The 13788-nt window shown below is 45.0% G+C and overlaps 1 protein-coding gene across 1 annotated transcript in view; it reads right to left on the bottom strand.

Moving 5' to 3' along the window:
- Positions 1-12901, bottom strand: part of PPM1L (protein phosphatase, Mg2+/Mn2+ dependent 1L) — a 505802-nt gene extending 492901 nt beyond the window's left edge. The window contains exon 1 of the mRNA XM_086944343.1: positions 11646-12901. Coding sequence (XP_086800469.1) covers positions 11646-12044 — 399 coding nt within the window. The 5' untranslated portion in view covers positions 12045-12901. The remainder of the gene's footprint in view (positions 1-11645) is intronic.
- Positions 12902-13788: the final 887 nt, after the last annotated feature.

The following is a 13788-nucleotide window of genomic DNA, read 5'->3' as shown; positions in this document are numbered from 1 at the left end:
GTGTAGTAACTCGACAGAGACAAAGTAATAAGATAAGATGTCTTTATTACGAACTCCCACGGGCACGTCCTACGTTGCCTGTGGCTAAAAACATACAACCGTCATCAACCAACTGTCATTACTGTCCGCGTCATAGCGGACGGCACGAGACGCTGAATGCCTGTCTCGCGCTCAACCAGCGCGAGACAGGCCAGGCCACTACATATCTCCTTTCCTTAGAGCATGGAGAAGCAGAGCAAGCAGAGGAGAGGAGAGAGAGAGAGAGAGAGAGAGAGAGAGAGAGAGAGAGAGAGAGAGAGAGAGAGAGAGAGAGAAAGATGAACATGTGCAGGAAAACACAAGTGAGGCACAGAGAACATCAGAAGATCATTGACGGTATCTAACAGGAATACTAACAGTTCTAGAACTCCTCCTGACAGTGGCGTTGCAGGGAGGAGGACTCTGGACATCAAGTTTACCTTGAGAGACCCTATGAGAGACCTCTCTTTTCAACATGGAACATTTGACGTCATCAAGTACATTTTTGACTTTCACCACCTTGTTACCATTCCACCAGTCTTTTCCATTGACTCGAACAGCATTGCCACACACTTTATCCACCACCACAATTTCCCCATACTTAGATTCCCCTTTTTTTACAAAACCAGGTTTCTTGATTCTGATCCTGTCCCCCACAGCAAACTCTCTGATCTTAACACGCTTCCTTTCGTCAAAATACTCTTTTTGTTTGAACTGGACCTCAGCAGATTTGGACCTCACTTTCTCATCCATTTCTTGGGGAGTGGAATTGGATTTATTCCATTTAGACATCCAAGCAGGTCTAAATTCAGTGCATGGTTTTCTACCTCTCAGTAATTCGAAAGGGGACACTCCGGTAGAAGAATGGGGGGTGGTTCTATAAAACCACAACATTGTCCTGACACTTTGGGGAACAGCTTTGTGATGGGCTAGGGCCCATTTGACACAATCACCTATGACTCTATTGAGTCTCTCTACCAAGCCATTGGTTTGAGGGTGATAGAGAGAACTACGGTGATGGATAATGGCAGTTTCTCTAAGAAACTCTTCCATCTCGGATGATACAAATTGTACTCCGTTGTCGGATATGATGGATTGGGGGAACCCTTCTCTCATGAATATTTCCCTTAAGAAGTCAATAATTTCTGCGGAGTCAACCTTGGAGACAAACTTGGCCTCAGGCCATTTAGTGCAATAGTCCACCATGACAATGGCGAATTTGCATTGTTGAGGTAGACTGTGAAAGGGTCCTAGAACATCGATCCCAAGTTTTTCCCACGGTCCACCTGGGAGGGGAATAGGTGTAAGAGGGGGACTACTAGTGTGAAAACTTTTGTCACTAGACGAACAAATAGTGCACTCGTGCACCATTTCCTCAATATCTTTATCCATTTTGGGCCACCAAAAGTACTCTCTTACTCTACGCTTGGTTAACGTGGCTCCTAGATGCCCTTCATGTGCTTTAGATAGGAGAGTGGATCTGATGTCCACCGGTGGAACAAGTTTTTCTAGCCTGAATACTAGACCATCCTCAATCGAAAGTTCATCACACACCTTGACATAGGGTTGTAAAACAACATCCACATTCCTTTCCCTGGGCCACCCTTGGGAAATATATGTCAGCACTTTTTGGGAAACTTCATCACCAGCCAACGCCTCCCTCCAATTTTGCTGATCTATAGTACATACGTTATTCAGTTCAACACTTGCTATGATATAGTCCTCCTTATCATCAAAACAACATTCATCTACACCTTGCATGTCCTGACAGGTATTAGCAGGTAAACGTGACAGAGCATCCGCTCTTACATTTTTCCCCCCAGCAATATGTACAATGTCAAAATTGAATTGTAAAAGTTTGGACGCTAGGCGTGCGATGCGGGGAGTGGCCCCGCGGCTGTTGGTACTTCCTAAAATCGCAACCAACGGTTTGTGGTCCGTTTGAAGAATAAACTTTTGTCCCCACAAATAATTTTTAAACTTTTCGATGCCCCACCAACATGCTAGAAGCTCCTTCTCAATGACTGAGTAATGAGTCTCAGCTTCTCTTAGTACTCTGGATGCAAATCCTACCGTGTGTTCATTTTGGTCAACCACCTGTGTCAAGACAGCGCCGAGTCCGTAGCTGCTGGCATCGACAGTCAAAGTACACTGGACTCCTGGTACAAATGGCTTCAAGGCCTTGACAGTGCTAAGTTGCTCCTTGATCCATTCGAAGGCGGTTTTGCATTCATCATCCCACACAAATTCACTTCTGTCTTGGAGCAACTTGGAAATGGGACGTATCTTCGTGGCATAGTCTTGAATAAAGCGGGCATAAAATTCTGTGAGACCTAAAAGTGATTTAACTCCTGCTTTGTCTTTGGGGGCCGTGGCATCAACAATGGCTTGTACCAAACTCGGTTTGGGTGTGACTCCTTCACTAGAGATGGTGTGTCCCAGATATTCCATCTTGTCTTTTGAGAATTCACACTTGTCCCTTTTGAGCACCACACCATGCTCTTGGAATATAGACAGGACCTTGTTCAACACCATATCGTGTTCTTGCTGGTCTTTAGCAAACAGCAGAATGTCATCTTGGAATATGGCCACGTTTTTTATCCCCTTCAGTAGATTGACCATAACCCTCTGAAAGACAGAGGCTGCTGAAGCCAGTCCGAAAGGCATGCGACAAAATTGGAATAAGCCTGCTGGAGAGTTGAACGCAGTGAAATGGCGTGAGTCCTTATCTAGTTCAATTTGGTGATATGCTGAGGCCAAATCTAGCTTGGTGAAAACCTTGGCACCATCAACTACACCCAGCATTTCTGATATATTCGGTAGAGGATGCGAATCTACCCAAATGACTTTGTTTAAATTGCGCAAATCAATGCAGATTCTGAGATCATTATTTTTCTTCCTTGCGACGACCAAAGCTGAAGACCAATCAGACGATTCAATGGGTTCGATAACCCCTCTTTTTTGCATGGACAAAAGTTCTTTTTCCAAGTCTTCTCTAATGCTGAAGGGAATACTCCTTATTTTGTGTTTTACAGGTTCAGCATCGCTCTTTATCTTGATTTTATGTTTGAATCCTTTGATTTTTCCCAATTCGCCAGAAAACACTCTTGGGTATTTATTGAGTAATTCCTCAACATGTGATTGGTCCCGAACAACCAAAATCTGTTCCTTTGCTCCAGGACACAGCATCATGCTGAACAAACCTTGGTGGAACCATCCCAGTATGTCTAATCCATTGACGGCGACATATATTTTGCCATATATGTGTCTGTTCTTGAAAATCAGGATGTCTTCGAAGTACCCCATCAGTTCTATGCTTCTTCCTTCATAGGATACCGGCTCTCTGTCAGGTGGTAGCAAAGGTCTGTTACCCCATTTCTTCCTGAACAATGATTCACTTATCATTGTGATTCTTGCGCCAGAGTCTACTAGCAGCCTTAAACTTTCTTCGCCTACACCAATGATGGCATAGGGATCAATGCAGTCATCAGGATTACCACTTCTTATGTTCCCTTCACTGACCACTACAACCATGTCTTTGAGTTCACAAAGAGTGTCATCGCTGTCACTACCACTCGCATCCACAGCACATGCCACCTGTTCTTTTTTGCCTTTTTGACTTTGGCATACTTTGTCGAAATGCCCCAATTTTCCACATTTGCGGCAGGATGCATTTCTTGCAGGACACGGTCTTCCACTTTTCACATGGGAGGGATATCCACATCTGTAACAGATATCTGTTCTTTTGAAGAAATTACTTGGCTGATATTCTTTTTTCCTTTCGTATTTTTTAAAACGGACAGGAGTAACCACTTCAATACTTTTACTTTCTAGTTCCTTGATAGAGGACTGTGAAGTTTCAATGCTTTTCGCTATGCGAATAGATTCATCAAGGGAGGGATTTTCCAAAGACAAGAGCTTTTGTCTTATGGTTTTGTCCAGACATTTTCCTATGAACTGGTCACGAATCAATTGTTCACTGAAGTTTTCAAATTCACATTCTGCCACCAACTTCCTCAAGGCGGTAATATATGTGTCTACGTCTTCTTCGGCTTTCTGCACTCTTTTAAAGAACTTGTGTCTAGACACCACCACACTGGGTTGCTTATCAAATCTGACTTTCAATTTCTTCACAGTGTTTTTGTATTCATCCGCATCTTCTTCTTCCACACCCACTACGTCAGGTAAATGTTTTAGGGTTTCTCTGCCTTCAAACCCCAGAGAGTGAAGTAGTAGAAACTTCTTTCTTTCTGCTCTAAACCTATGTGCTCCTATTGCTCCCAGGTAATTTTCGAAAGCATCGAACCACTTTCTCCAAGGCACAGGAGGTTCACCCGGTGTGTCCAGGAAAGGAGGTGGAGGAAGAATAGATTGCATCATATAATATTTTCCTATGAACTGAGAGTGGTGGGAAGTGTTTATAGAGTCAACTTATTAGTGGCTAAGAGTGGCAAACCAATGAGTCAGTACTGAATTATACTCCAATCACTGTATTCTTCATGAGCCAAAGACGTTTGACACAGACTCCTTTACACTAACCATAGAAGCTATGTGGAGAATTATATGTGTTTCCTTTCACGAAGAACGTGCCCAAGTCATGTCCTTATTTGCCAAATACAAGGAAAGAACCCAAGGGTGACTCAAAGGGTTAATCCTTACAGTTATCGGCACTGCCGAAAGCACAGTCGTTTAATCTTTTTTCCCTTTCAGGCAAGCACCAGAAGTGTTTCAATGTGATGCAAAGCGCAGCCCACAATTTGCACTGTTCATGACTGGGAAAACGAAGCTGCCTCTTTAAGAACAGGGCAGGAGAAGACTGCCAGATCACGTGTCAATGGGCGGAAAGGGAGGAACCAGCGGTGAAGTCAGCGTGCCTGCCTCAGAGCGTTCTCCGTTTTTTTTTTTATTTTTTTTTTACATCAGAAACGCTAGCGCTAACAATCAGGAAGCAAGCTCCAACTCTGGAAAGCAGACGCTCGTCTCACCGTGTTGCGCTGTTGCAGAGGATCGATGCCGATCGTTGCGTGAGGAAAACGCTTAAGGTCCGGTTCGTCAGCTTAACGTGTGCATTTCATTATCGTCTTATGTGGGTTCTCTGTGGGAGTCGTCCTCGTCGCCACTTTCGGGTGTAGTAACTCGACAGAGACAAAGTAATAAGATAAGATGTCTTTATTACGAACTCCCACGGGCACGTCCTACGTTGCCTGTGGCTAAAAACATACAACCGTCATCAACCAACTGTCATTACTGTCCGCGTCATAGCGGACGGCACGAGACGCTGAATGCCTGTCTCGCGCTCAACCAGCGCGAGACAGGCCAGGCCACTACAGACTGCTAGAGAGTACCCATACATTGAGCTATGTCAGAACCGCATGCCTTTATCTACCAGGGAACCCCCCTATTACAGAAAGCCAGGCTTGACTGCAAGTCTGTGTCACATCACTAGGTTGTTACAGGGGAATATCAAAATATTTATACCTAGGCCCTGAATAACAGCAACTGGATTGGGTTTGGTTAAACTTCCTTTGCCCTTTCCAAATGTTCGAACCTGCAGTTTTAGACGCTTTCTAAATAGAAATCTCCCGAATCAGGATCATGTACTGCCGCAAGGAAACCCCTTCACCTGGTCGAAATTTCTTGTCTGAGCAATGCCGGCACCTGGTCATATACAAGTTCGACATCTCAGAGCCATGGGTACAGAGTAAATTCTGACTCAAACTCTGGGACTGAATCACTGCAAACATAAAGCCAGACCTCTCCTGTAGTGCTAACACGCCTTGAGAAACATTGGACAATTTTTGACACATTAGTTTCTATTTTTTATTTTTAGGAAAATCCCTGGCAATCACAAGTATCACTTTTTTTTAGGGATTCATTTTTCACTTCTGTAAACCTTCACATATCCACCCTTTATTGGTCTAACAATAACTCATAATTGACTCACTCTGTGTAGGTAGCAGATATAAAAAAATCTCTTTTATAAACAGAAAATACATTAATTATGCCAAACATATTCATTTTCCTCATGCGCCGCTCCCAGCCATATCTGAATTAGACAAATATGATCAAGCAAAAAGTTTCAATTCCACACAATTTAAATCCCTCACTTGAACAAGCTTAGAACAAAGCACTGTATGCGGTCAATTTATGATAAGGGCACAATTGGTGTATTACTATTAATACCAAAAGGCATCTTCAGCGCACACAGATGGTAAATTGATTATGCTTTAGAATATATTAGACCATGTGCAGGCCTGTATACACAACCATATAAAAACCATCCTAAGCCAAGTGTTTTTTTTTCACCCATTATTCAGTGATCTTAATGTACTTTTGTTTGCTCGTTGTTTTTTTGGTAGGTATTGCAAAAGTTGTCCCTTTCCTCTTGCCGTAAGTGCATAACAAAATCTAATACCAAAATAAGTCCCTATTTGGAGCTAAAAGGGTAAATTTGAAAGCAACTATTACATGCTTTCTATTTTCAGGATTTTTTTCTTGAGAGATTTTTGTCATAATTTGGACGGCAATTATCAATCATGCATGTCAAATGTATGCATGCACTTTTCAATTATATTTGCCTGGGATTCCATGGGGGACGGGTTATATGTATGTTAGGGGGAAGGGGCCGACTGCCTGGACCGGCCACAGTATGGGGATCCGAATCATGGAGGGAGGGAGGGAGGAAGAGAGAAGTCATTTCACCAGTGAGATGATGTAGAAGGTCCCAAACTCACAAGAAGGTGGTAACCGCATTAAGTTTCAGATGTTCCGAATTTCCACAAACAACTGCAAAACACCTTCTTAGTCTTCTACTGGGTGGCGGCCGGCCGGCATGCTTTGTTGTGGGCCATCCTCTGCACACAACACAACTTTGCCAGTGCCAGGCACCTTGATCCACTCTATATCAGTAGGACTCTCCCCACCACACCACTATTGCGCGTGATGGCCACACAACCAAGAAAATTGACTTTCATCATAATGGAGAACAACGCTGCGACCGCATGGCGCAGCCCAAAAAAAAGGGGTGCGCGATTACAGCAGCAGTTTGTTGCGCAACGGGGCCTCGTGGAGTGTGGTATGACAACCTTGCGACTTGAGACGCTCACGGATGAGTAGGCGCGCTATATAAAATTACTGATCGAACCTGCCAGGTAGGTTGCGTAGAAGGACATGGGTGTCTCCAGGAAGGCTGTCAAGGCTCTGGAAGGCGTGAACGAGCCTCAAGTGACTGTAAACATAAATTAAATTGGGGCGAGCCCGAGATTTACATTCCATGAACAAATAAACAAAGAAAGAAGGCAAAACATGTCGAAACCTGGGTAACAACATGCAGCTGTAAAAGGTTAAAGAACTGGATGCAAAAATAAGGCAAACTCTTCTGTTCAAAGGACCCCACCTCATAAAAAATCTTATAGTATTGGGATTGGTATAAATAATGGTAATTTACTGCATTGGACGATAGCTGTCCTAAATACTGCCACACTCTGTGAAGCCTGGAGCGGCGTTCTCTCGAGCCCCGGGCTCTGTGGAACAGTCGCCCAGTGTGCTGCGCCGCTCTCGGAACAGCGCACCTATTTTTCAACCATGACACCACGTTTGATTGATCTGTCGGGGCAGCTGTAGGGAATGCAAACCCCGCATGACATAAGAGCGCCTGAGGAAATGAAAACAAGGCCCTGTATGTTCGTCTTCCTCGGAGGGAGAAGGATGGAGCAACTTGTGACTGACAGGTCTCCGGGCTGGGGGCCGGGGCCCGAGGACAACACACACTGCATCTTAAATTCAGTAAGGAGACAGCAGGAACCACCTTAACTATAAACATTGGGGGTCCTCGAACCGAACTGCGTCAAAAACTCAAACACTAAACCAGAAACACTCAAGTTAGAAAATGGAAGTTCTACGGTAAAGCACTGAAACAAACGGATGTTTGCTTTTCTCTTTGATTTATTCAGCAAGTATAATTCTTTGGTTTGCATTGACATTAGCTCGTGCTCTTGGTAAACACAGATCAGCCGACTCCCCACGTGGTCATTTCCCATTGTGAACTTCAACATGCATCTTAAGCATTAAAAATAATTACATTTCCTCTGACCTCTTGTTTGATCTTGTGCAACATGCAGCCAAAGAAAGAGCATTTACAGTTTTTTCACTTTCTGTAATTTGTAGTGCAACAGAATAGTGGGAATCGAGTCCTCCTGTATTCCTGACCAGCAACATGCAATGCAAACTCTAATCTAGCCTTGAAAATTATCAGATGACAAAATGTCATCAGGGACACAAGGATCCAGTTGTGGACTTTAACTTTGTAAATCATTGCTTTCAGATGTGTTACTCAAATTGGTCTACAACTCGCACAATACATTAGAAGAAAACCGCGACACGGAGTACCCTGGTAATCCAAACTTGTTCACTTCTTTGAGGATCAAGGAGAAGCATGTATGAGGTAAAAATCAAAATTAATCTACATCTAAATCTGGGATTTGTAAAGCACCGGCTGCTCACCCCTAAAGGTCTCAAGGCGCTGGGGGCCGTCAGGGAGATTAAGGGAGCTATTGCCCAGAGTCACATGGTGCTGAGCTGAGTTGCCGCTGGCACCGGGGATCGAACTGTGAGCCCTCTACTTCAGAGTCAGCCGCCCTGGCTGCTGTGCCACACCTCTTCCAAAATAGTTTAATGTCTTTCAGATGAAGTCAAGCCTACACCCCAAACTTCAGAAACTTGACCACCCAAGTCTATGTTAAGCCGTTTGCTGCTGCTGTCGGCCAACGGCCGTCATGAGCACTACCTCAGTAGTGCTGCGAACGTCCGTCGGCCGACGCAGCCCGCCCTCTTAATAGAACGTCGTTCAGAGCAGCAAATGGGTTAAAAGAATCTTAAACTGGAAAATATTCTCTCTAGTTTGTCTCTAGATTAGTGAGTGCTTCCTCACATTTCAGAGACTACCAATCAGTTGCCCTATGGAGTTGATAAGTCAGTGGGACCCACACGTAGAATAATTCAACTTTTGGCATTAATGTTACTTAGTTGAATGATCTGACATTGAAGACAATGGACTGTAATCAAGACAGTTTTGATGACTCAATTGTCTGGCATGTGTCTGCCTCTTGGAACCAGTTCCGCATTACCAAATAGGCAAAGTAGGCATCGGCCTATGGGCCCCAATCCTTTTAGGGGGCCCTGTGACAACGGATCAAAATATTATTGATTTGATTTTGAAAGAAGATTCCAATAAAGCTTTCTTAAATATTGTTTACAAAGGATAGAATGAATGAATCAGCTCAAAGAAACGTAAACTTTACATTAAAGACTCTATAGAGGAAATACTGTACTTAATGTGTTGTACCCATTAACAACTTAGAGTACACAAACCAAAGACATCAGATTCACATAAATTTGTCTCTTAAAAGCTCAGCTTCAGGCAGCTATCAGTTTGTAAAAAATAAACCAGTGCATTGGTTTTAGGAGATAATTTGTGTGGGGGAGGGGGGGGGGGGGGGGTTCGACTGCCTGGCGGCATCCGCAGGGTTTAATCCGGCACTACTTGGTACCTGTGACCTAAATTCTGCTCTTTGCATAACTTCTGCTGTCAGGTGTTCTTAATTGGAGAATGCTCTGCTCCGAAATGTTCATAAGTTCACTAGTATCCGCTCTCAATGCTTTTAACATAGCAAAACTCTGCTCTTCGGTGTACCAACTATAGTAAAGCACTGCTCTGACGTGTCCTTCAAAGAAGGACATTGGCTTTCTGATGGTAGCTGGAATATAGGAAAGTCGGCTTAGGGAAGTTATCGAATGAGTAAACATTTGATCTACACAGATGGCGATTTGCAGCACCTATATTTAGAGCCATTGTCAGTGGTTGATTTGTAAAAAAATAAGTGCCGGGGCTCTCGTCAGGAGGCAGCTTGCACTAGCCCATTTCTCTTGTTAGCGCCGCCTAAAACAAAACCAACTACTAACCATGAAAGTGGGGATAAGATGTGGCATAACGGCCAGAGCAGCCAATTTCAGAGCTGGGGAACCAGGTTCGAGTCTCAGGGTCGGCTCAATATCTTGTCATTCTAAGCAAATCATTTCATCTACCCACAAATGAATGTGCCCATGACTAGAACTCATGAAAAGCGACGGTGTTGATGATTAAGTGCTGGTGCTGAGCACCAGAAACCACCAGCTCAAATTAAGCACTGAAAATTATTGTTCTGGCATTGGTGGTGTCTGAATTGCGCAACCACTGACCAGCTATGGGCATAAGTTAACTTGCTCTAAGGCCTTCCTAAGCCTGTGGATCTCTTCCCATCGTAAGTTACCATCTAGAACAGCGGTCTGCAAACTGTGGGTGGCCCGTTGCCGGATTAGGAAGGCTCTAGCAAGAGGAGCACTTAGGAGGACAAACGTCATGCTAAGTACTGAAATTTTAATTAAAAAAAAAAACTGACAGTGGGTTCTCCCTTATGGGCCATCATTAATGCCCTTTGTCATTAATTTCTTGGATGGGCGCAGGAGTCAAAGGGAGGCCTCTTAACACCCCTCAAAGTTTCAACCATCGTTTCGGATAAAGGATCACACTTTGGAGACTTTAGCTGTGGCAGGTACACCAATAGCACGTCGGCAATCATACAAAAGTAAGGTTTTCAAAGGGATAATGTTGAATTTGCTCAGAACTGGCAAGTGTCCCAAGTCTTTCAGCCAATCCTGGTATTTTAGCCAACAGCACATTGCAAAATTAGCCTGGCAGTTTACATGCCCAAACCTTCCAGCACGCAAAGTATGCCAAGACTGGCAGTGGGTGTATATCATGATATGGAAAAAAATTGCCAGCAACATATTACAATGTGGCACAATAAAAAGCTAGAACTGACAGTTTTACTTTTAACATTGTAAAACATTCCAGGATGCAAAGTATGCCAAGACTGGCAGAGGGTGTCAATCATGATATGGAGCAAATTACCAGCAACATATTATAATGTGGCAGTAAGTAGCAAGGACCGACATTCATTTAGGTCTACTTTTCTGTGATGCTTTCTTAAGTCCCTTTCACTTTTTGACTCCTTTGCTTACAATGTATTTTTAATTTGCCACATGTTTTTTATTGTAAACAACAACAAAAAACATAACAAGGTGGAACAGTGCTACTGGCCAGTTATTTTAATATGCCAACATGCCCTGCTATCCTACATTACATTTGGTGTTATTGGTATATTGTACAATGCATATATTTAGCATGAGAACTTGAAAAGCACCACTGGAAATTGGGTCTGTGCATATTTGTGAGATGGTGTGCCCTCAAGCCCCACTAAAATTCTTAGGCGTGTTACAGTTTTTATCATTTGCTAGAATAATTGGAAGAAAGTATGCTTTTGTGTGGCCGAATGAAATTAATTTACAAAGGGAGTGGGTTTAAAAAGCTTGACTATAATTTGTAGAACAACATCTCCTACACAATGTTGCAAAGTTAATGGAGGACCACACTAATCAGTTCCTCAACAGAAAACTTCTGCTACAAGACATTTCAAATGTGAAGCGGCTCTGCACAAAGATGACAATGCTCGCAAACAGCTCACTCTGATGTTCCTATGCGGAGTCTCAAGTGCTAAACCACAAATTGTAGCACAAGCAAAGCATCCTACCTCTCCGCCATGCCCATCGAAGATGCCAAAGATGGATGGATGGCTCTTGTTGACCAGGTCGGTGATGACCTGGAAGCGATCTTCCATGTGGTCCCGCCTTCCCTGGATGGAGTAGACGGCCACGTTGTGGCTCTTGAATTCCCAAGTCTTGGAGAACTCGGCCTCCAACACATCCATGCCTCCGAGCCGGTCGTTCTGCATGATTTCGGCCACCTTGCCCTTGACCATCTGAACAGCATCTCGGCTGGACTGCACAATGGTCTTGACCTCATCTGTGTGGAAGAAGTAGCTCCAGAGGGCCAGGCTGATGCACAGGAGGAAGAGCGTCTCCGGCCTCAGCAGGAAGTAGCGCATGATGCGGCCAAGGAGGGACAGCAGGGTCATGGTATCCTCTATCATTTATAACTAGGTGCTAGCGGGGTGGGGGCCTGCTGGGGTCAGTTCATTATCCAGGTACCATAAAACCTGTGCTGTAGCCCTCGAAGAGATGCCAAGGAGCTGGGTGCACAAAGAGAGAGTTAGGGAGAGAGGAACAGGTGCTGATGCTTAGTCAAGAGAACTCGAGTGATGGAGAACCTTAACTGAGTCACTAGTAGGGAATGAAATATGACAAGGCTAGTATCATCAAACCGAGGTATATCTGAGCATAAGCACGCCTTGCAGCTGGGTCAGTAAGCCTGTTTTCCAAAGAAAAGGAAAAGGACTGTTGTACACTAAGAAAGAGGAGAATGGAAGTTCTGGGCACACAGATGGCTAGGCACCGACTGTGCAGTTAGTAAATGGTGCACACGCAGGCTATTGTGTACCGACTGGGGGGTCGTTGGTCAATGTGGATACTGCAAATATAGCAGGCAGGCAGTCAATCAAGAGCTGGTGTGATCCGAGACCTTTCCAGGCGGGATGTGGAGCGTCTGCGTGCAGCCGCAGGAGTCACCGGCGCAGACTCTGGCGTGAGTGCACCGACAGGCTCTGGGACCAGTGCACCCTCTTCGGCGTGTCCACAAGCAGCCGCCGGGCTCCGGGGCAGAGCACGCCGCTGCCGCACTTCTCACGCGCAGTGCAGGGCGGTCCGCGTGCAGGCAGAGGGCTCCCGGAGCAGCACAAAGCCGGCGCGCGATGACAGCTGGCGCAGCTGCGGGGCGCGCGACAGAGGAGGCGACGCTGCTGCAATGATGGCTCGCGCGGAGCCGCGGCCGCCTCTCGCGCTCGCTGTCAGTGCCGGGCACAGCTGTCAGAGCCGCGTCCTCTCTGCGTCTACTCGGGGGCATACCATCCCGGCATCGAGCGAGGGGGGAGCGCTTGGAACGCACCATCTGGCTCGCAGTTCAGCGAAGCCTGGGCCGCGCACGCGCAGTGTCCTGGTCTTGGACAGCAACACCGGCGCCTAGTCGGGCAGTCTGCGCATGCGTCGCCGATGGTTTATTTACCACTTACCATGGATACATAGTTTGGACGGGCTTCACGTCCCTGCACTTTTAGCAATGAGAACGGGCAACTGGAGTGCTACTCGTGTAACTGCATAAAAGAACACTATGGCGAAGAAAACCGCATAAAGAACACTATTGCTAAAACAAGGGAGGCGTGCTTGTCTGCATGATACTTAAGAAGCGCTAGAGAGGAAAAGTTAAGCAGGGAGAACGAAGTACAATACAACTTGGTAATAACATAGCTGAGACAGGGATTCAAATAGTGATGGTTGGACATGGACACAAAATGGAAGTTAATTCTCAGGCAGAAGGCTAAAATAGAATAAAGAATGGCCAGAAAAAATAGCAGAGTGAAAGGCGTGGAGGTGAAAAGAACAAAGAAAGGGCCATTTTGTACAGTAACCTCTTTATTGCATTGGCAGAAGGGAGGGGAAATAGAAAGAAAGGGGATAAAAAAGGCATGTAAAGAAATCTTACTATAGTTTAACATATGTTTTGACAGTGCCATATTCTGATTGGTTGCTAAGCCTCTTTTCCGGGGATTTTGTGTGCATTTATTAACGAATGCAGGCTGGTGCATGATCAAATGAGGCACCCTTAGCTGTCAAATCACCCGCATTAGGCAGGTGTCACACTAATGGGGTCACCGTTTTATCAAAGCCATGTCAGCTCCAAGAAAGTATTCATTCACCGTTGACTTAACGGGATCACCCTCT

Source organism: Lissotriton vulgaris, chromosome 11 (assembly GCF_964263255.1).
Source record: "Lissotriton vulgaris chromosome 11, aLisVul1.2, whole genome shotgun sequence".
Classification (NCBI taxonomy): domain Eukaryota; kingdom Metazoa; phylum Chordata; class Amphibia; order Caudata; family Salamandridae; genus Lissotriton; species Lissotriton vulgaris.
Note: the sequence above shows the minus strand (reverse complement) of the source record. Positions and strands in the feature narration are given on the sequence as shown.